This window comes from Hyperolius riggenbachi, chromosome 2 (assembly GCF_040937935.1).
Source record: "Hyperolius riggenbachi isolate aHypRig1 chromosome 2, aHypRig1.pri, whole genome shotgun sequence".
Taxonomy (NCBI): Eukaryota; Metazoa; Chordata; class Amphibia; order Anura; family Hyperoliidae; genus Hyperolius; species Hyperolius riggenbachi.
In genome coordinates this window covers 300,837,691-300,861,424 of record NC_090647.1, presented here as the reverse complement: position 1 = coordinate 300,861,424, position 23,734 = coordinate 300,837,691, and the positions used below count along the sequence as shown (strand labels likewise).

Below are 23,734 nucleotides of genomic sequence, written 5' to 3'. Positions count from 1 at the left end.
CTTACCCGGGAGGCACGGGGGAGAGCCCGTTACTAACTCTAAACGCCTGTACCCAATTCACGTTTGTGAGTATGTTTTTAAAAAATAAATTGTCATATTTTATACGGAATTACGCTATGGTCCACTTTATTCCTCTGTGAGGTATCTTGAAGTTCAGTATCCTCTGTGAGGAGTGCGGAGGTCTAACCAGAAGTGGAGACATCTAACTACATTGGGGATCCCAACATCCTTATCCAGACAACGAACAGAGGGCTTCATCAATTTCCACCTGGATGATTGCTGAGACGCTAATGACCAATTTAATAGTGGTCCACCTAAGAGGGTGAGTGCGGTCCCAAAGGGGGCTTTTTCTATCTCCTAATCATCAATACTGTGGAGCGCTATCTACATAAAAAGATTTCACAGAAGGGACTTTCTACACCCCATAGAAAAGCGCACACCCAGAGACTATTTACCAGGATTGCACCATTTACTAGGATTGAACTGTTCGGGTTATTGGTGTAATTTTGAACTGTATACATTTGATAATTGCAGCGCTATTTTGATAAATTGATATTTAGCTAACGTGCATTAGCACTGGTAGTGCCAGCTGGGTGCCCATGCCTAGCAGAATAGATGTTCCAGCACACTGAGAATTTCAGCACCCACTTCTGTGAAATCCAAGCATTAGATAACATCTGGCTGTAAAAAACACAATCCAGCAGTTACCTTTTAGTGTGCACAGATTTCTTGGGAAAATATGCATATTAAGCATGTGAAACAGACTGTCAATAGGCACCCTGAGAGGTGAAAATATCTGGAATGATAAAATAGATACAGCTAGAGTCAGTGAGGGCACGAAGTGTCCATTCTGCTAATACTGTTCCACCCAGAAGCACCTGCAGAGTATTAGCGCAGCGGAGAGAAGTCACACTCATTTATCCAGTCAGCACACTTCCTACTGCGTTCTCTTCTGATCTCCCAGGTCACCGGGTACAGACACTGCAGTGTGTGGTAGCAATAGATCCCTCTCCGATCAGATGTCAGAGAGATATCTACAGTATCTTTTGGGCAAGTCAGGAGAAAGTCTGCCAGTGTATGAAAGGCTTAAAGCAAACCCGAGGCAAACCTCCAGGTGAAAAATCAAATACTTACCTAAGGATAGGGAAGCCTTTGGATCCTCCAGAGGCTTTCCACGCAGTCCTCTTGTCCTCCACCACTCCCTGGGAACCTCCAGAACATTGGGGCCATGCTCCTCCTCTGGCACGAGCATGACCTTGCTGAACCCACATGAGCACTGCTGCACTTGTGAGGTAACTCAGAGGCGCTCATGCGTGAGCGGCTCCAGCTTAGTGTGAAGGCACGGCCGTACCCTTGGTTGGAATTCTTTGAGGGGATTCACTTGACAACGAGCGACCAGAGGACGGCGTGGGAAACCTCTATAGTAGAGTTCCCCAACCCTGTCCTCAAGGCCCACCAACAGTACGTTTTGCAGGAAACCACAAACATTCACAGGTGGAGTCATTAGTGTTGCAGCAGAGCTGATTAATTACCTCTGTGGAATTATACAAAACATGCACTGTTGGTGGACCTTGAGGACAGAGTTGAGGAACACTGCTTTAGAAGTTTCTGTCTTCTTAGGTAAGGATGTGTTTTTGTACCTGAGGTTTGCCCTGGTACACTTTAAGACCAATGTTTGCCACAATGAACTTTATATTCTTTTGCCTTTAATAAAAATAATTTTAAAACAAACATGTTGTATTCTATTCCGAGCTATGGTAAAGGTTGTACACATATTAGCTGTTTATCAGTGCCTGAAAAGCTTAAATATAGTCTGCACTGTTTACTTCTGGGATGTAGATAAATGTTCCCTCTGTGAAGACCATATTGTGGGACAAGTAAGATTTCGATCTTCATGTTATAGTTTACTATTCTGTATTTAAAGCGATTAGAATACAAATTAGGAGAGGATGGGCTGTATTGCCAGATAATTAAGTCATGCTCTGTGTTGTCCTCTGGTTCCTATCAAAGCTGTGTTACTCTTCTGTGGATTTAAGTGAAGCAATGTTCAGTTTCTGTCTTGGCTCTGCAACTGATTTAAATTAGTGAAAAGTCTTCTTGGGACAAGAGCATTAGGATTAAAGGATTCTTCAGGCTATAAATATTTAAAATACCTAAAGCTCTTGTAGACTTTTCCTAGAAAAGAGATAATTTTGTTCTCCTGAACAGAGAGTTCACAGAAGATGGAGAAAGTTTGCTAAAACAGGAAACGAGGAACGATAAACTTTTATCTGCTGTTCAGAATGGGCCTATTGTTGATGAGGTTATGCAGGGTGGGGTACCAAAACACTGGAACACTTAGGTAACGCTTTCTGCATTATGTCACAAGACTTGTAGCTGCAGATTATGATGCTATAGTGAAATAATGATGCATATAAAAGTGCATGATGTAATGTTGGAAAAATCTGTAAGGCAAAACTGAAATGAAGAAATTATCTCTGCATCATTGCTTTTTGTATGTGACTCCAATCTAGAGCTTATATAAACAGAAGAGTGTCTGAGATTCCTTTTCTGTGAATGTAGATTTATGCTTTCCAATTACTGGACAGTGTTATAAGCAGCTACAATCAGTGCCGTAGCTAAGGAGCTATGGGCCCCAGTGCAGGTTTTACATTGGGCCCCCCCAAGCATTCTATACATAACACTTGATACGGCGCACCAAAGCCTGCCAATAGCAACTACAGTGTCAGAGGTGCAAGAAGGGGATGTGGAACTGTTTGTTAATGATAACTACTATTCAAAACATCTATAAAAGTGATTATTATTAGCACAGGATCAATAGAGAGCTAATACTGCTGTTGAGGGAGGGCCCCCTCAGGCCCCTCTAGCCCAACCTCTGCATCACCTATTGCTACGCCACTGGTTACAATAACTTCAAGAGCACTAAAGAGTGGAAAGTACCAGTGTGATCTAACAAACATGGACTAAAATCATTAAACATTAACCAATACAAGGGATGGATTTACAACCCTCACTTGTGCCATATATCAAATTATAGTGAGTATTGCTGAAGGTAAGTGAAACATCACATGTGCACGACTACCATGTTTTCTACAGAATCCAGGACAGCTTGGATTTATTACAAAAAATTCTCACTGATGACTTCACTAACCTTTTATCAAACCTTACTATGTTTTGATATCACCCATGATTGATGGATTTAATAAATCCAGTTTAGGCTTGCTGGATCACACTGACTCCCTGCTACTCTCCTACCTTAGTTAATCAGGAGAATGATCATTTATCAAGAAGAAATATAATAGTGATTTTTAACTTTTGGATTGCCTGGTTAGCAGCCTTATTACTTGTTTACTAGATAAAAATAAAGAATTGATTTTTGATTTTATGCCCGACAGTTACACTTTAAAGGGAATTTTATCGATAAGATGTGTAAGTATCACCAAGGAGAACATTGGGTAAAAAAAGTGAATTGGATTGGGCCCAAAGTGAATTGAATAAGGGACAGTATGTCGATAAAGCCACTTTAGTTGCTGAGCAAAGCTTGCAGGTTAGCAGCTGGGAGATATTTGTGCACAATAACGGGATAAGGTATTCATGACATTTTATTGGGCCATTTGTGAGTTACGTCTTTAATCCAGCAAATGTATTTAACCACTTTACCCCCGCCCGTACGAATTTCTCCGTCCCTTTTTCCATCCTTTAACCCCCAGGGACGGAGAAATCCGTACTTTCCGCTGCCCGCGCTCCCGCTCGTAAACACGCCGCCGGCCGCTCGTAAACACGCCGCTCGCCGGGAGATCAATGAACGGGAAAATCCATTCCCGTTCGTTGATCTAAGCCCCGCAATGATCCGCTGCTCTCCGATGAGCAGCGCGATCATTGTGAAAAAACAAAACACTTACCCAGCCTCCTAGTACTTCCTCCAAGAGTCCGGAAGGACGCTTGGAGGTCGCATTAAACAAAAAGTTACTGTGGCCATCTTGTGGCCAAATAGTAAAACTACACCCTAAACATTTTTCACATACAAATAAATTACTTTTACACAAAATATTAACTCATTACCTCCCACACTCCCATTTTTTTTTTTTGTAATTAAAAAAAAATTAAAAAATTTACAATTAAAAAAATACATAAATAGTTACCTTAGGGACTGCACTTTTTAAATATTTATGTCAGGAGGGTACAACACTGATACATTAGAAACTATGTGCTTGTAATTAGGGATGGACGCAAAACTGAAAAAATGCACCTTTATTTCCAAATAAAATATTGGCACCAAACATTGTGATAGGGACATAATTTAAACGGTTTTATAACTGGGACAAAAGGCCAAATACATTTCATGGGTTTTAATTACAGTAGCATGCATTATTTAAAAACTATAATGGCCGAAAACTGAAAAATAATGAATTTTTTCCCACATTTTTCCTATTTTCCCATTAAAACACATTTAGAATAAAATAATTCTTGGCATAATGTCCCACCTAAAGAAAGCCTAATTGGTGGTGGTAAAAACAAGATATAGTTTGTTTAATTGTGATAAGTAATGATAAAGTTATAGACAAATGAATGGAAGGAGCGCTGAAAGGTGAAAATTGCTCTGGTGGTCAGGGGGTAAAACCCCTCAGTGGTGAAGTGGTTAATTGGTCACACTGACACATTGGGCATTGTTTTCTTGTTGTAGGCTCTCGCAAATTGGAATACAATGGACAGACCTGGCATGAACATTGCTTCATCTGTAACAGCTGCAAGCAGCCAATCGGATCTCGCTCTTTCATACCAGATAACCAGGAAAATTACTGCATCCCCTGCTATGAGAACAAGTTTGCACCACGATGCACACATTGTAAAAAGGTACGTGAAGAAAATTGACATTTTTTGTTTCTGTAAGTCACCAAATAATTTTCCATCCAGCAAGTTGTGGACTTTTACCATGGATTTAGAAGTATAATTTGATGTATTTAGATATTCATACCCGGCTGTAGCCATGACTGAAAAGATGACTATAATAACTTTAAATTAGATAAAAGCTTTGTATTTCAAAGAAATTGACAGTGTCAACTGACCTTAACTTAAACTTTCATGTGAGTGGGCTTTTGGGGGCATCAAGACTGGGAGCCAGATTATATAGTTTCCAGTAAGGGGATGCCTTGTGGAATATCACTAAAGCCTGGTACACACTTTCAATTATAATTGGCCAATCACTGACCAATTTTACCGCCTCCATGAAGTATGAGGGTTTACCTTAACAATCTGCTAAAAGTATTCAATATCTTTTGACCCCCATACTACTTGAAGTTGGTAAAATTGGTCAGTGATTGGCTAATCATAATTGTAAGTGTGTACCAGGCTTTGGTTCTTAAGAGTAAAACACCTGATATTAAACCTTTTTAATATAAAATTCATCCTTGCAGACTCTGAACAAAGGTGGAGTGACGTATCGGGATGAGCCGTGGCACAAAGAATGTTTCGTCTGCACGGGTTGCAAGACCCAGCTAGCCGGGACTCAGTTCACCTCTCAGGATGAGAAGCCGTACTGCATCAAGTGCTTTGGGAACCTATATGCCAAGAAGTGTTTTGGTTGTACTAAACCTATCACAGGTAATTATCACTTCAGTGGCTATAGAAATCACCTGATTTTTGAAGACGTAATACTATTATCCAAACAGTGACTCCCTTTTTCAATAGATTTTTATTCACATTTTCCACAAAGACAATAATCATCGTTGATTTAATGACAGCAGTGTTAACATATTCATCAAGAGTATTAAGCCCCTTCAACAGTAACTCTCCATGTCCTGCGGTTGCTGGTTCTCTTCTGACAGTCTTCTGGCTTCATTTGGAGAGGCTCTGGGATTAACCACTCTATAGACCTTCTGCTTCTGATAGTTGCAATTCAGGAGCCATATTTCATCATCCAACCTTTACCAGAAAAATGACATGTTGCCATTGATACATTTTTCTTTAGTTTCTAGAAATCTGTCATGTTGCATCCAGATTATTTATACTTTCTGTAAGCACTTCACTACTGAGGGGGTTTTCATCTACTGTACCAGAGCAATTTTCACCTTTCAGTGCTCCTTCCATTCATTTGCCTATAACTTTATTACTACTTATCACAACAACACGTTCTATATCTTGTTTTTTCATCACCAATTAGGATTTATTTGGGTAGTGCATTTTGCTAAGAATTATTTTATTCCAAATGCATTTTAACAGGAAAAATAAGAAAAAAATGGAAAATATTCATTTTTTCTCAGTTTTCGTCCATTATAATTAAAAAAAAACATGCTACTGTAATTAAAACCCACACATTTTATTTTCCCATTTGTTCCGGTTATTGTAACATTTAAAATATTTCTCTACTACAATGTATGGCGCCAATATTTTATTTGGAAATAAAAGTGCATTTTCTTTCAGCTTTTTTGTCCATCACTATTTACAAGCTCATATTTTCAAAATTAACAGTAAAATACCCTCTTGACATACAGTACAGACCAAAAGTTTGGCCACGCCTTCTCATTCAAAGAGTTTTCTTTATTTTCATGACTATAAACACGTCCTCCTCCATGCTTCACGGTGGGAACCAGGCATGTAGAGACCATTTGGACTCATCAGACCAAAGTACAGATTTCCACTGGTCTAATGTCCATTACTTGTGTTCTTTAGCCCAAACAAATCTCTTCTGCTTGTTGCCTGTCCTTAGCAGTTGTTTCCTAGCAGAAATTCTACCATGAATGCCTGATTCACACAGTCTCCACTTAGCAGTTGTTCTAAAGATGTGTCTGCTGCTAGAACTCTGTGTGGCATTGACCTGGTCTCTAATCTGAGCTGCTGTTAACCTGCGATTTCTGAGGCTGGTGACTCGGATGAACTTATCCTCCGCAGCAGATGTGACTCTTGGTCTTCCTTTCCTGGGGCGGTACGCATGTGAGCCAGTTTCTTTGTAGCGTTTGATGGTTTTTGAGACTGCACTTAGGGACACTTTCAAAGTTTTCCCAATTTTTCGGGCTGACTGACCTTCATTTCTTAAAATAATGATGGTCACTCGTTTTCCTTTACTTAGCTGCTTTTTTTCTTTCCATAATACAAATTCTAACAGTCTATTCAGTAGGACTATCAGCTGTGTATCCTACTGACTTCTCCACAACGCAACTGATGGTCCCAACCCCATTTATAAGGCAAGAAATCCCACTTATTAAACCTGACAGGGCACACCTGTGAAGTGAAAACCATTTCAGGTGACTACCTCTTGAAGCTCATCAAGAGAATGCCAAGAGTCTGCAAAGCAGTAATCAAAGCAAAAGGTGGCTACTTCGAAGAACTTAGAATATGACATATTTTCAGCTGTTTCACACTTTTTGGTTATGTACTATACTTCCACATGTGTTAATTAATAGTTTGGATGCCTTCAGTGTGAATCTACAATGTTCATAGGTAGTCATAAAAATAAAGAACTCTTTGAATGAGAAGGTGTGTCCAAACTTTTGGTCTGTACTGTACATATTAAAAAAGTTCAGGCCCTAAGGTAACTATTTATGTGTTTTTTTAATGCAAAATTTTAAATTTGCATAATTATCGAATAGCATGGGAAGGTAAGGTATTAATTTGAAATTGTGTGTGTGTTTTTATTAAAATAGTGTGGGTCTTTTTATTAAAATAAATGTATGTAGGTGTAATTTTTTTCCTGTTAGCGTACTATAAGTACGCAAACAGGAAGCAAAAGGTTAACGCATGATGTGCCAGAATTAGCGATAGTCAGTAACATCCAAATATTCCAAAGTTCATACAGTTTTGAATTCAGCCAAACAAAGCTGGATCTATAGCATTTCTTTGGCAGACTTCCAAAGAGCATGCAAACCTGCAAAAAATTCAATCTCATTGAAAATCTCTGGCTTATGTTCTGGCACTTTATCAGATTTGTATAGATAAACCAATTCGATTCCATGAGGTGTTTATAAATCATCGACGTACAGACTTCACTCTTCAGTTAACAACAGGGACATGTACATGTTTCTCTGATCTCCTACCAAAACACAAGTTCAAATTTATCTCCACTCACATCTCCACATGAGAAAACTTGCCAGATCAATGTCCACGTCCTTCAGCTGAGATCTGCTGAATGTGTTGAGCGCTCTCTCATGTTGTCCCCATGGCTGTCCAATGTTCTAGTGTCTTTAATAGTTATCGCTTACACGTAAGAACGTCATTTCATCCATCTACATAGTTTCACAAACGAGATTAGCAGAGAGAATTACCGTACCTAGCACTGGTCTCTGGAGGAGCTAGAGTCTATTTCAGATGGCTTACATGGACATGACAGAACAGAGGCAAAAGACAACCAAGTTGTATCTGCAGTTGTTATCCCTATTCTGTCATTTTTAATTGATTGGTTGCTTAAAGTATACCAACTCATCTGTAAGAAAAGTCACTTCCCTGTGATGACTCTTCTCAGATTCCTTTACTTAAAAGACACTGAAATGGAAGAAAATAAGTTAAATGACTTTTTAATGTACAAGACCTCATTACAGCAGCTGGGGTAGTTGCTATAAAATGTATATCACACTCAATGGCATAACTATAACCCCCCAGCCCCCCCCCCCCCCCCCCCCCACCACCACCACCACCACACACAAACACACACCCATCCCCCATGCTATAGCTAGCACCAATCATCTAGAGCATGGGGGATGGTGAGACAGGACATGTCTCACCAATATAAATTCACATTTCAAACCAGGGGTACCTGTGTTTTTAATAGACTTTTTTTTACTTGATTCTTATATCAAGGCTTGTGAGACAGAAAAAGTCAGCTTTGTTAGATGGCTTTAAAATATTGAGGTACGGGTACATGTGTTTGAATTGTTGCCCAGAGTTCAGCTTGAATAGAAAAATGGGTGGTGAACAGACAGACAAATAACTCAAAGTCTAGTACTGAGATCAAGATGCAGCTCTCAAGCCATTGGGTGGATCTTCTGTACTGTGGGTTTGCTTGTCTAGCATTTTCCTGGCCTGGCGATCCTAGGAGAGTGCGAGGGATACTGTATTCTTTGTCTGGATTTTTTGGAACGTTTTACGTGGTGAAGGTCTGCAAATGTCACCCTGGTCATATTGGACATGTGAGTGAATTGCTGAAAGGTTGGTTAAGCAGCTGACATACAAATTGACAAAAAATAACAATTCATTTTTAGTACATCTTAATAAGGTTTTGTAGTATTATTTATGTTATTCAGCCCTGGACAACCTCAGTAAATTAAGACTTCTGAGTCATTCATAGAGATATAGATTACCAGTAATTCTGTTTTGTTTTTCTCTCAGGTTTTGGAGGCGGAAAGTATGTGTCATTTGAAGACAGACACTGGCATCACAGCTGCTTCAACTGCTCCCGTTGCTCGTGTTCATTGGTGGGGAAGGGCTTTATTCCAGACAATGATGATATTCTGTGTCGTGACTGCAACAGCGATCTTTAAACCCCCATTTACCAGAGTCCTGTGTTATCAGGGTCCTGCATAACCCCGTGAAGCAATGTAGACTTCAGAACAGCTGAAAAGAAAATCCTGTACAGGCTTCTAAACTATGCACAATCTTTTCATGTACTATGCATTGCGGTTTTTTTTTATTATTTTTTTTATTCTGTTTTGCATTTGTGTGTTGCCTGTTGCTGCCTGGACTTTATAGGAGTATCTGTTTTGTACGGTGCAATGAATGATTGTTGTTTTCCGGTAAGCATGCAGAATGTAATGTATTATCTAGTGATTCAAAAACCAAGCTGTTTTTGTTGGGGGGAAAAAAAGACTAACGCATTTTCACCTCTATTTCAAGTGGCAAAAAAATCCTACATCTATATATATATAAAATGGCATGTGGTTACATGCCTGTGCTGTATTCAGATTTTTTTTTCTGTTTTAAAAATATATCTAAAAAACATACCATTTAAGAAAATCTGTTCATTTAATATCCCACCATAATGCCTGCATATCCTAAAATACACTCACTTTTACCTCTAAGCATTTTGCATGTTCCTTTGCTTACATATTCTGCATGTTACAGATACCATCATAGTCCCACAATGCTTCTTTTTCAGTGTCAATGATTACAATCTTAGCCTAGGCAAAGTACCCTGATAGAAGCTGCTGGCATCTTGGCAATAAAACTTACTTCGCAAGAACATATAGTTAGCGTGTTATTGTGCTAACGTTTTATAAAGGCAAACTTGGAATGTATGTGATTGGAGGACTGATCACTAGCCAAAAACTTTATATAGAAAATTCATTCATGTGCCCAACAGTTATAAAAACACAGTGCAGACGCTCTATTGAAGCCAAATATAAAGTGCTGAATATAGTATCAGTCACTGAAAGTATCCAGTTGTTACACTGATGAGCTTCACTGTCATCACCACATGATTGATATGACTACTTCTGCCTTATCAACAGTAGCAGTGAACATACTTCTAAACAGATAAATAAAAATGGCTACACTGACTAGCCAATAAACTCTGCATGTAAAAATAGTTATACCTACAGTATGTGAAAAGTTTTATCCAAGTGTCATAATTAATCTTGTGGATTAATTCAAAATAGTGGTGAATGTATTTGCACTGCTGTTCCAAAAGTCTGTCAGATTACTGTGAGGTCAGCGAGTCTTCATGCTTCTCTCAGAGGTATTTATAGTCAGACATGCTTATTTAAATGCTGCCAGCTTCAAACAGACTCAGTCTCCTACTGTGTTTGGGGTGCTGATGTCAGTGGATATTAATACTTTCAGCCAACCCTTGCAAAGTTACGCACTTTGATGCTTTACAGAGGATGTTTAACCAATCAAAGCATTCAATTAAATGCACTAATAGTTTAATATACCTATGGAGAACCCATCTATACCAAGTATACCTATACCACCCATACCACATACTGTATATGTATAAGAATACAAAACTACAACTTGTCCCAGTGTACTATATATGTGATAATGTCAACAAAAGCAAAAATATATAGCTGAAATGGATTCCAGTGGATTATGTATGCTGCCATATGCAGTAAGTTATACAAATAACAGCCTTATATAACTGATTGCATCTGAAAGCATGACATGATCAGAAATTATAGGCACCTTTGATAAAATATTGGTTCATAAATGTTAACATTCAGGTTCAATGTGTTGTGCAGAGAAAATAAAGAAGGTATATTCTGCCAGTAAACAAGCCATATACGTGCATATATCTAATGTCCTGACTTGGGAATTAAGAAGCAGAACATTGTGGGTGACTCTTTAAAAATTCTTGGGAAGCAGGAAGAAAAACTTTTTTCTTTAACAAACAAACCCTCGCATGCTTATTTTTTGCTAGGATGCTTGGATTTAAATCCCAGAGCATTTGTTTTTTAACTAATAAATCCCAGTTGCAGAAAAAAATAATGATCTAGTTTAGGATAGTGTGGTAAGAGGTTAGAACTGTGTGCTTGTATTGCTTTCCATCATTTCCTGTTTAGACAGGAAGTGGAAAATCTTTCCTAGAGTGAGAAGTGACAGCCTCAAATAAAACATTTTTATATATTGGGGCAGTGGGGAAGTCTTATAATCTTTAACCAGATGCTTTTTTTCCTTTACTCTTTACTAATATTATACATAACTTTTCATGTCATACTTTTTGAGGTTGAAGTCAAAGATAAGTAGAAAAGTAAAGTGAATGACAGCTTTCACATTACTTGTCTATTTGTCTCTGCCTTGACCCATTGCGGCTGCCTCTGCCGAGAATCTAGGGTTTGCACAACGGCCTCGACCACCCTCGGTGCCTTGGCTACTGATTAGCCTGGCATATAGTCTTGGAAAAGCACTGGCTGAAGGCATTGTTTTTCCCACTCACCCCACCTGCTTTATACCGTTCCACCAGCCCTCCTCCCCTTCCATAGCAACAGAATGCATTACTCACTATCCTAACATGCCGCCTATTGTTATCAGCTACCACAGGTCTCTGGAACTCATGTGGTAAACCAAGTTAAAGGTGATAGACTGTAGCTGGTTGCACTGACATTCATGATGTTTTAACATCACTTTTGCTATTCCTTAGGAGTCCATCATCAGAGGCCCACTCATGAATCCTGTACCAATACTCACAGCAAGAGCAGAGATTTGTTTGTATAATAGTGGTTGCTAGCGGGTTCAGCGAAGAAAGGGAATGACCACTCATAGCAGAGTAAAGATTCTGCAGCACCTTGATATGCCATTGAATTTTTAAGGTCTGGCCCCTTCTCCACTGGAACACAAAGAAAATTAGAAGTGTGATTCCAATGAACGGAAACCGCAATGCGTTTGAGTATTTTCATCAACAGCCATTTGTTAGGATTCTGCGGTTAATCACAACCAATGGTTAGGGACATCAGATAGAGCAGTCTACGCACTTCTGATGTCCCAGCGGATCGCGTCGCCTCGCATTGTGTCAAATGGTGGCAAAAAGCGAGAGTGTGGGGAAGTGGCCTAAACCAAAAAGAGAATGATTATTTGATGTACACCAACAACTGTTTTTAAATTAATTGCAATACTTTTTAAGAATGAAAGCACAGAAAGAATTCCAGTATTATGAAATGAACCAATCAAACTGAATTAACTGATACAATGACACCGTGCTTTTCTTCTGTATCCTGTGCCATAGTTTTAATATTGCTGCATGTAGCCACAATACATTTGGTATGCACTTTTGATTTGCTCTCACAATGTTATATCCTGTAATATACACATGTAAGCTTTACCTAGTAACCTAATTATTATATTGACCCTTAAGCCTTGTTCACACTTTCCGTGCTGTGTTATACCGCTACACATTGATGTATACCAACACAGGTATTTACATTGTAGATGAATGTGTTTTTCCAACATGCTGTCACCTTAACACTTTTGGACAACGTGTGCAATGCATTGTTCTAACACATGTATCTAAGAAGGTGTACCGTAAACAAGACAACTTTTTACACCGTAAGTAGAAGTCATGAAGTATTGTAGAGCAATGCTTAGGGCCTCTACCATAGCAAGGGCCCTCAAGTCTCCACAATTAATACTATGCATGTTTAGTTTGTTTTCTTATAGCATGTGTCTGTATTTTGTCATAGGAACTTTGATGCAGGCTTATCAGAGTTTTCAGAGTTTTGAAAAGAGCAATAATCAAAGTTTTTGTGTACGTTTTTTTTTTTGTATAATATTTTTAGGAAGATCTTTATATTTCTTTAAATTGTATGTAATAAAGAATTTCAGCTGAGTTTACCAAACAAGATATCCTGTGATATTTTTTTCAGCAATTTTCCACATGGTAGCACTCTGTCTTCTTTTACTGGTTACTTTACCACTTCCATAGGCAATGCCAGACATCACAGTCATAGAATAAGCTTTAATAAAGACACTCAACAGGGTAAAAAGCCAAAAGAACGTTACATAAAAGTAACTCTGCTTTGTACTGTTTAAAGAGACACTGAAGCGAAAAAAAAATGATGATATTATGATTTGTATGTGTAGCACAGCTAAGAAATAAAACATTAAGATCAGATACATCAGTCTAATTGTTTCTAGTACAGGAAGAGTTGAGAAACTCCAGTTGTTATCTCTATGCAAACAAGCCATTAAGCTCTCCGACTAAGTTAGTCGTGGAGAGGGCTGTTATCTGACTTTTATTATCTCAACTGTTCCTGGACTATTTACTTTTCCTCTGCTAGAGGAGAGGTCATTAGTTCACAGACTGCTCTGAAAGACTCATTTTGAATGCTGAGTGTTGTGTAATCTGCACATATTATAGAATGATGCAATGTTAGAAAAAACACTATATACCTGAAAATAAAAGTATGAGAATATTTTCTTTGCTGCTAATCTTCTAGTAATTATTCATAGTACACAACCAATTCACTATATCATATTTTTTTTTCCGCTTCAGTGTCTCTTTAAATAAGACCACCCAGAGAGAAATGATGATACAGAATGGCTATTTCCATAAAGAGATATATACTGTACTTTGCATCAGCACAGGTTTACTTTAAAGTGAACCAGTGTCAAACTTAGAGTATTATTGTAATTTTATTGAAGTTTTAAAAAAAAAATAATTTCCCATTTTAAATCTATATATATAAAATCGGATGTGGGTATGTGTGTGTGTATATGTGTATGTGCCGCGATCACTCGAAAACGGCTTGACCGATTTGAACGAAACTTGGTACACAGATCCCTTACTACCTGGGATGATAGGTTCTGGGGATCTCGCTTTCCCCCTGCACACCTGGGCGAAACTACAAACAGCAAATCAGATTTCACCCATTCAAGTCAATGGAAAAAATGTAAAAGGCTGCCATTCTCACAGTAAATAAAGCCACAGTCCCCACACTTGGCACAGGTGGTCACTTGGTGACCGAGGTTACAAATCCAGGAAAAGTGGGCGGCGCATAAAACAGCCAATCAAATTTCAGCCGTTTATTTTAAATGGGAAAATGTAAACTGCAGCCATTCTTAGACTGTTAATCGCAGGGTTCTCAAACTTGACACAGTTGGTCACTGGGTGAATGCGATTAAGATTCAAGAAAATGGGTGGAGCCTACAACAGCCAATCAAAATTCACCTATTGATTTTCAAGAGGAATATTTAAACTGCTGCCATTCTTACACTGTTAATGGCAGAGGCTTCAAACTTGCTACAGTCGTCATTGGGTAACTGGGGTCCAAATTCACTAAAGGGGCGGGGCAACATACAGCCAATCAGATTTCCTTGGTGGATAAACTGCTTCCATTCACGCATTTTTGATGCCAGGAACCTGAAAGCTCACAAACGTGGTCATTGAGTGACTGTGTGTCAAGGTCACAAAAAGTGGACAGAGCCAAAAACAGCTTTTACTGGGAAAATATAAACTGCAGCCATTCTTACATCGTTAATGGCAGGGTTCTCAAACTTTGCACAGTTGGTCATTGGGTAACTGAGATTAAGATTTTGGAAGGTGGGTGGAGCCTACAACAGCCAATAAAAATTCACCTTTTGATTTTCAAAGGGAATGTTTAAGGTGCTACCATTCTCTTATACTGTTAAAAGCAGATGCCTCAAACCTGGTACAGTTGGTCACTGGGTGACTAGGGCCCAAACTCAGAAAGGGGGCAGAGCCACAAACAGCCAATAAGATTTGTTTATTTTTAAATGGGAATATACAAAGTATTGATACCAAGGACCCCAAAGTTGATAAACTTGATAATTGAGTGACTGTATGTCAAGGTTAGAAAAAGTGGGCGGTGCCAACAACTAAATTTTAACATGGCAGGGTTCCCAAACTTTACACAATTGGCCACTGGATGACTGGGATGAATATTCAGAAATGTGGGTGGAGCCTACAACAGCCAATCAAAATGTACCTATTGATTTTAAAGGGGAATATTCACATTGCTACCATTCTTACACTGTTAATGGCAGAGGCCTCAAACCTGATACAGTCAGTCATTGGGTGACTGGGTCCACATTCACTAAAGGGGTGGAGCCAGAAACAGACAATCAGATTTGTTAGATTGATTTCAGCCATTCTGTTATTGGCAGGGTTCTCAAACGTGACACAATTGGTCACTGGGTGACTGGGACTAATATTCAGGGAAGTGGGTGGAGCCTACAGCAGCCAATCAAAATTCACTTTTTGATTTTCAAGGGGAATATTGAAACTGCAGCCATTCTTACACTGTTAATGGCAGAGGACTCAAACATGCTACAGTCGGTCGTTAAGTGTCTGGGGTTCCAATTCAGTAAAGGGGCGCAGCCAAAAACAGCCAGATTTCTTTGCTTAATAAACTGCTTCCATTACCATAATTTTGATGCCAGGAACCCAAAAGCTCACAAACTTGGTCATTGTGTAGTGACTGTGTGTCCAGGTTACAAAAAGTGGGTGGAGTTAAAACAGATTTTTCTGGGAAATTGTAAACTGCAGCCCTTCTTCACTGTTAATGGAAGGGTTCTCAAACTTAGCATAGCTGGTTACTGGGTGACTGGGATTAATGTTCAGAGAAGTGGGTGGAACCTAAAAATGCCAATCAAAAATCACATGTCGCTTTTCAAGGAGAATATTACAATTGCTGCCATTCTTGCACTGTTAATGGCACAAGCCTCACACCTGGTACAGTTGGTCATTGGGTCACTGGGGATCAAATTCAGAAAAGGGGACAGAGCCACAAACAGTGAATCAGATTTGTTTCATTTCATGGGAAAATACAAATTATTGATGCCAAGGACCCCAAAGTTCACAAACTTGGTCATGGAGTAGTGCCTTTGTGTCCAGGTTACAAAAAGTGGTCGGAGCCAAAAACAAATTTCACTGGGAAAGTGTAAATTGCAGCCCTTCTTACACTGTTAACGGCAGGGTTGTCAAACTTTGCCTAGATGGTCACTGAGTGACTGAGATTAATATTCAGGGAAGTGGGTGGAGCCTATAATAGCCAATCAAAATTCACCTGTTGATTTTCAAGTGGAATATTTAAATTGCTGCCATTTTTCCACTTTTAATAGCAGATGCCTCAAACCTGCTACAGTTGGTCATTGGGTGACTGGGGTTCAAATGCTGGAGAGGGGGTGAAGCCACAAACAGCCATTCTGATTTGTTTAATTTCTATGGGAATATACAAATTATTGATGCCAAGGACCCCAAAGCTTACAAACTTGATCATTGAGTGTTTGTGCGTTAGGGTTAGAAAGTGGGCGGAGCTAACACCAGCCAAATACATACACGGGCAATGCCGGGTCATCAATGGGTGGAGACAAATACAAATTTCACTGGGAAAATGTAAACTGCAGCCATTCTTACACTGTTAATGGCAGGGTTTTTAAACTTTGCACAGTTGGTCAATGGGTGACTGGGATTAATATTCAGAAAAGTGGGTGGAGCCTACAAAAGTGAATCAAACTTCACCTATTGCTTTTCAAGGGGAATATTTAATTGCTGCCATTCTTGCACTGTTAATGGCACAGGCCTCAAACCTAATACAGTTGGTTATTGGGTGACTGGGTTTCAAATTCAGAAAAGGGTGTGGAGCCACAAACAGCCAATCAGATTTTTTCATTTCAATGCAAATTATTGATACCAAAGACCGCAAAGCTCACAAACTTGGTCAGTGAGTAATTGTTTGTTAGGGTTAGAAAAAGTATGCAGAGCCAACATTAGCCAAATACATACCCGGGCAACGCCGGGCAATCCGCTAGTATAGTATATATTTACGCCTTCATTTAAGCCTCAGAGATGTAAACGTACATCTATATACGTAATTAGCATGTGGCACATGCTGACTCACACCCATGTTGATTATCCCCAGGCATCTTAAGAGGAGAATTGAAGGTGAATAAAAAAAAAACAGTTTTTACTTACCTGGGGCTTCTTCCAGCCCCTACAAGTCACGTGTGTCCCTTGCTGCAGCTCCCACCTTCCTGCTGGCAGCCTCTGAAGATCGCCAACCCAAGATCGCAAAAGAAATGTCTGATGCGCATGCACAGTACTGTGCAGTACACTCCTGGTGATGCGGGCCCACGCATATGCAGAAAATGCCAACCCATCCGGGGGTCGGTGATCTTCAGAGGCTTCCAGCAGGAGACGGAGAGAGACCGGAGCTGCAGCGAGAGACATGTCACTTGTAGGGGCTGAAAGAAGCCCCAGGTAAGTAGAAATATTTTTTTAATTCATCTCATGAGTCCTTTAAAGAGAAACCGTAACCAAGAATTGAACTTCATCCCAATCAATAGCTGATACCCCCTTTCCCATGAGAAATCTATTCCTTTTCACAAACGGATCATCAGGGGGCCCTGTATAGCTGATATTGTAGTAAAACCCTCCCACAGTGTGATTTCAGCACCACACAGCTCTGAGGTCATGACATCACCTGCCAGCAGAAAAGATGTCACCATTTGATAAATGTCAGAATGTACATCAGGGAGAGGAAAGATTTTACAATGAGCAAACACTGAGTAAATCATTTATACATAGTTATTGTAAAAATTAAGCACTTTTTTTATTACATTATTTTCACTGGAGTTCATCTTTAAGGGAAGCCCTCCATGATGTAAGCTCATTTGCTGTTCTTCTTTGGCAGAGATCAGCAGGTGCTGGGCAGAGCCGGATCATCCATAAGGCAATCCTAGGCAGTTGCCTAGGGCCTATACATAGTCTAGGGACCTGGTGGTTGCTAGCCGCAACCAAATCTTAATAAAATAAAAGCCAGGTGATGATCAGCGATGGGCACAAACTGCTTTCTTTCCTAGGGCCCCATTTAATCTTAAACTTTTTCTGGTGCTGGGGGAAGTATTTTAGTCAACTGTCCCTATGTCAGAAATGACCTTGGTGCTCCCATACCCTGTACTACAACCAGCCTCTCCTGTCTGCCAGTCCTGACCTACTGATTTAATCAGGCTAACGCTTTTGATATTTTTATTTTGGTTGATAGGATCTACAGTAAATCTATGCCAGAAAAGCCTAGAAAACAATATTTAAAATAAGAGTTAAGTATTCAATCGGAAGAACAGATGAATATCCGCAATCCACGGCCACCAGGAGCACCTCAAATGGAAACAAAAAATTGCATAGGGTAGCACTGTTGATCATCAATATTCCCTCCGCCATCCACCTGTGCAGATATACTCCCAACGATCCAAAACACCACCTTGTGAGTGACAGGCACCCCCCACTTAGCCCGCACTCACCCAGGCTACCTCTGAAAAAAGAGGTATAGATATCGCTTTTGGGGGTATGGACCATTCACAGATAGTATGATCTCCTTAGAACAGCCGCACAGGGGAAGGCAGATTCCCTCACCGACCATAGTTCAGTCAGCCACTAGGACTCAAAAGGGGCAATCATAGTAAAGTCCCATTTATTGAAAGATTAAAACTTCAGCCTAACTGGACGAAAATTTCCGTCTCTTCAGACGCTGCGCCTTTTCTGAGATCAAAAAGTTCCCATCTTCATACTTCTTCCTGGGAGCGAGATCGATCGCTCCCAGGACTTTTAGACTTTTAGACATCTTGTGGCCAAATAGCAAATTACACCAAAAAAACACTATGAATTGAATAAATACATTTTAAAACATTTAAAATCCCCTGTTTACCTCCCACACCAAAAAATACCCACATACAAGTTTTAATAAAAAATAAAATGAAAAATTACAATAATAAAAGAAAAAAACATAAATAGTTACCTAAGGGTCTGAACTTTTTAAATATTCATGTCAAACGAGTATATCAATATGATTTATTAAATTATGGGCTTCTGTAACGATTGGTGTCAGCGACAGCTATTCTGATTACTGGTGATCTGCAGTATCACCACTAATACAGATGCTATATCTGATTATATGGTGATCTGCAGAATCACCAATAATGCTGATATAGCACCCCCAAGGTACCTGATAAGTGTAGGGTGTTTGGTGCAACAGTAATACAAAGAGCACAGGCAATAGATCAGGATCTCCTGAGGAGCAGGAGAGTCTGACTGCATCACAAGTAATGATTCAGATACTACTGCAGCCGAGGAGCTTCTAGCTGGGAGATCACGGTCTGCAAGGAAACAGAATCACCTGAGAGTGAGAGGTGATTCAGACAGTACTGCGGGCGAATATTCCCGAGGAACGGGAATAACAAGAACCCCTCAGCCTAGGCTAGACCTAGTGCTGAGGGTAGAGTAGTCAGACAGGCAGATTCGGCAACACACGGATAGACGCAGTACAAAAGCAAGAGGCAAGATCAGAGTGGTGTCACAGGCAGAGTTCGGCAACGAGATCAGATAGGCAACGGCACAGAATCAGAAGACAAGAGAATAGTCAGGCAAGCAAGAGGTCATAACAAATAATACAGTTCAATAGTACTTTAAGCTATCAAGGAATCTGGCTAAGGTCTGAGAGCTAATACATATAGCATTCGCAACAGCAGACAAAGATCGACTGACAGGCAGGGTCTATATATGCCTGGAGCGCTCCTAAGTTCCACCCCATTCACTAGCCAATCAGAAGTGCGACAAGAGTCAGCTGACCAGCAGGTCAGCTGACTGCCCTTCTTCCTGCACAAAGGTCCTGTTGCCTTGCGCGCGCACGCGTGACCCTCAGCCTCTCTGTGTCAGAGAGGCCATGCGAAAAGGTTGCCGGCTGGGTTGTGGGGAACCGCCGCCGGCCGGGGCGTGGGTGTCCCTGCTGTTCAGCGGCACAGGTGAACTGCCTGCGCGGCGGAAACCGCCGGCTGAGATGCAGAGACCGCCGCCCTGTCGCCCAACGCGGCGGCGGCACTTCTGCTAGCCCTCACAGCTTCTAAATAGTGATGGACGCAAATTGAAAAAATGCACCTTTATTTCCAAATTAAATATCTGCGGCATACATTGTGATAGGGACATAATTTAAATGGTGTAATAAGCGGGACAAATTGGTAAATAAAGTACATAGGTTTTAATTATGGTGGCATGTATTAATTTCAAACTATAATGGCCAAAAGCTGAGCAATAATTTTTTTTCCCATTTCTTTCTTAATATTCCTGTTAAAATGGATTTAGAATAAATTAATTCTCAGCAAAATGTATCACCCACAGAAAGCCTAATTGGTGGCAGAAAAAACAAGATATAGATCAATTCATTGTGATGAGTAGTACTAAAGTTATTGGCAAATGAATGGGAGGTGAAAGTTGTTCAGATGTAAACAAATCTCAACCCTGTAGGCTGAAGTGGTTAAAGAATTGCACTTACAGACTGCTGGAAGTAACAAGCATATGGTAAAAGGTGTTCCCGGGACACCGCTCCCATTCAATCAGCCTTCACAGTCTCATAGGAAGCCACTCCATTACACCATTCAATCCTGCTGCCTTGCACCACCAAACAGGCTCCGCCCAATATGTTTAGTCACAGTAGACTCATCAGGGGCTGCTTTTTGTTTCCATTTGAGGTGTCTGCTCCTGGTGGCCGTGGATTGTGCATATTAATCTGATCTGCCGATTGAATATCGTTGCATCTATTGGGACTGTGAGCTTGTAGCATGATTTTTCTCTCTTCTTTCAGGTTTACAGTGACTTTTAAATATTGCGCTCCACTGATTTTGAGAAATGTATTGCTTATTAGCTGATTCTTCCTTAGCGCAGTATTATCTTTGATTTTATAAGAGTTAAGTATTGCACTTACCTCTCAAATGTTATCTAAGTCAAATTTATTGATTGAAATCTATTGGCATGTAGCAACGGGTTTTGCAGGTCTGGCTCACTTCAACAGGTATTGTGCCGGCTTGGCTATACTCTCACAGTGTCTTTATGACAAATCATTTTTGAGAGGTAAGTGCAATACTTACCTCTTATTTAAAAAAATATTATCTGGGTACTTCTGGCTTAGCTTCCCTCCCCTTCTCCCCCAACTACTGACCCCATCTTTCAGATTTGGAGTGTGACCAGAGTACCTTAAGACCTGAGTGGAGTTTCTCCAGAAGCAGAAATCCAGTAGCAGTTGGGCAACCACCCAATGTGAGTAGTATTGAATTTAGGTGTTCACTGAAGACTCCTATACATATTATTACACTTAAAAGACCCCCCCCCCCCCCCTTTATTTTTTCTTTCCTCTTTGAGTTTTCTCAGAATCGGTTGATAGAAGACTGCTTGGCGAACAGGCACTGAAGCACTGTAGTCAACCCTGGGGACTATACAACTCTCCCCAGCAAAACTGTTGACTTTCTAGGATGGCAAGCCTCGAATCTTAGGTTGAGCATCCTGCTCCTCCGTTCTTGGCCACCCGGTTAGAGTTATGCCCAATGCGGGTGAGCTTATACATTGGTTGACATTAGCAGGGTATTTATGTAATTCAGGTGGGCCTGTAGTTTGACCGTTGCTTTTTTCTGTCAATCCGTGAAATTTAAAACTGCTGTACTGAGGGCCTGAGCCCACTGCTGCATTTAAAAAAAACGCATAAAAACGTGTGTGTTCTTCAAGCATTTTTTAAACCTGCTTGATCCGCTTTAACACATTTAAGTGTGTTTTCATGCATTAGAATGCATGAAAATGTATTAAAACACCTGAAAACACATTTCTAAAACGCATGCATTTTTAAAAACGCAGCAGTGGGCTCAGGCCCTAACCAAATATGCCTTTTGTGATCTACACGGAAAAAAAGATATTGACATTTAATTTTAAAAAGTCATGGCTCCTTTTATATACCGGTATGTACAAGAGATTCAGCCTTTGATGAATCAGCCCTACTTTTTGTTTATTGAGTTGCAAAAGGTATGTGTGGCCTTTTTTTAATGTCATAACTACACGCAAAGTTTTTATAGTTACATATTTTTAATCTATCTCTAAAATGTTTTAACTTTATTCGTGCCACTCAGCTGAAACACGGTTTTCTTTTTTTTTTTTTGTCTGATACCCACTGTTCATCTGCTGATCTCTGCAGGTGGTAAACCACTAGACCACAAGAGCCCAATTGGAAGCTCTATGAGTGGAAACACTTCACAGGGAGCTCTAAAAATGGAAACCTGTATATAAGGGGTACAATATAATTGGAGGAACCATAATGAGGGGGTACTATAAGGAGAGTCACTATGTTTGGTGCACTATAATTTGGAGATAAAAATGGGGATCCAGGTCTTTATTCCATCTCACAGCATTTATCTCCATAAATTAACAAAAAAGGTAGAAAAACCTTAGAAAAAGATTAATATCTGTGACAGAGAATTATTGGCAATTAAGTCTAAGCTTGAAGAAGCTTGAAGTACAGGAGTAACTATTTATCTTTACCTACCTGGCGCATCTTCCAGCCCCTAGAAGTCATTTCAGTCTCTCGCTGCAGCTCTGGCCCTCCTGGCCTCTTGTAAAGATGGCCGACCCGATAGCGGGTTGGCGCTTCTGCATACGCGTTGGCGCGTGAGAGCACCGGTCACTATATGACATGGGCACAGTTGCACGTGTAGAAGTGACGACCCGTCGATGGGTCGGCGCTCTTTAAGGGTAGCCAGCGGGACACCGAGGAAGACCGGAGCTGCAGCAAGGGACCAAAATGAATTCTAGGGGATAGAATAAGCCCCAGGTAAGTAAAGATGAATCTGTTCGCCTCGGGGGTCCTTAGAAAAAAAAGTATTTGCTATGATTTAGTTTTAAGTGAGCAAGAAAGATCTTCCATCATGCATTACTGGTGAATATACATATCCTCTCTTTGCGGCCCTGAAAGCAAGACACACATCCAGAACCACTGGTATACACTGAGCCTATAGTTTATAAATGTTACAGAGCCACACCAATATCCAACTTGCATACAGCTATTTTGGAGTTTCTGCTCCTTACCAGTGCATGGCATGAATTGATATGGCTCTATTGGATAGAGCTTGGACCAGTACTATGGGATATTCAGATAGCTCATGGTCACCTAGAACCACTAGGAAAGTATAAGAGGCTTAAAGAGACTAAAAAGCCCTCTTCCTTAAAACATTATGCTTAGCGGCAATATATTACGCAATGCTGCACAATAGATAGGGTTACATACAATGTAAACATGGAGTGACAGACAGAGAGGTAGCATATGGTTATATAACATAACACAAGGTTATACATGCAATCAGGGTATAAGATGCATGATCATGTGATTTAACAGAGACCCAGCTGTCTGTGCAAAAACTGTCTAATAAAAACTGTATGCCATGCCAGTATTTATTTGTGAAACCATAATGCTTTCTGTAAATAGTGAACAGAGGAGCCAGAAGAATAAAATATGCTAAAATTGTTAAAATACTGTATGCTGAGGAGGCA

General features: G+C 40.0%; 1 protein-coding gene across 4 annotated transcripts in view; it reads left to right on the top strand.

Annotated features, from left to right (window-relative positions):
- FHL3 (four and a half LIM domains 3) overlaps positions 1-13,233 on the top strand; it is a 90,788-nt gene extending 77,555 nt beyond the window's left edge. For all 4 annotated transcript variants that reach the window (XM_068269035.1, XM_068269036.1, XM_068269037.1 and 1 more), the window contains 3 exons: positions 4,685-4,854; positions 5,415-5,601; positions 9,319-13,233. In XM_068269035.1, coding sequence (XP_068125136.1) covers positions 4,685-4,854; positions 5,415-5,601; positions 9,319-9,470 — 509 coding nt within the window. In that variant the 3' untranslated portion in view covers positions 9,471-13,233. The remainder of the gene's footprint in view (positions 1-4,684; positions 4,855-5,414; positions 5,602-9,318) is intronic.
- Positions 13,234-23,734: the final 10,501 nt, after the last annotated feature.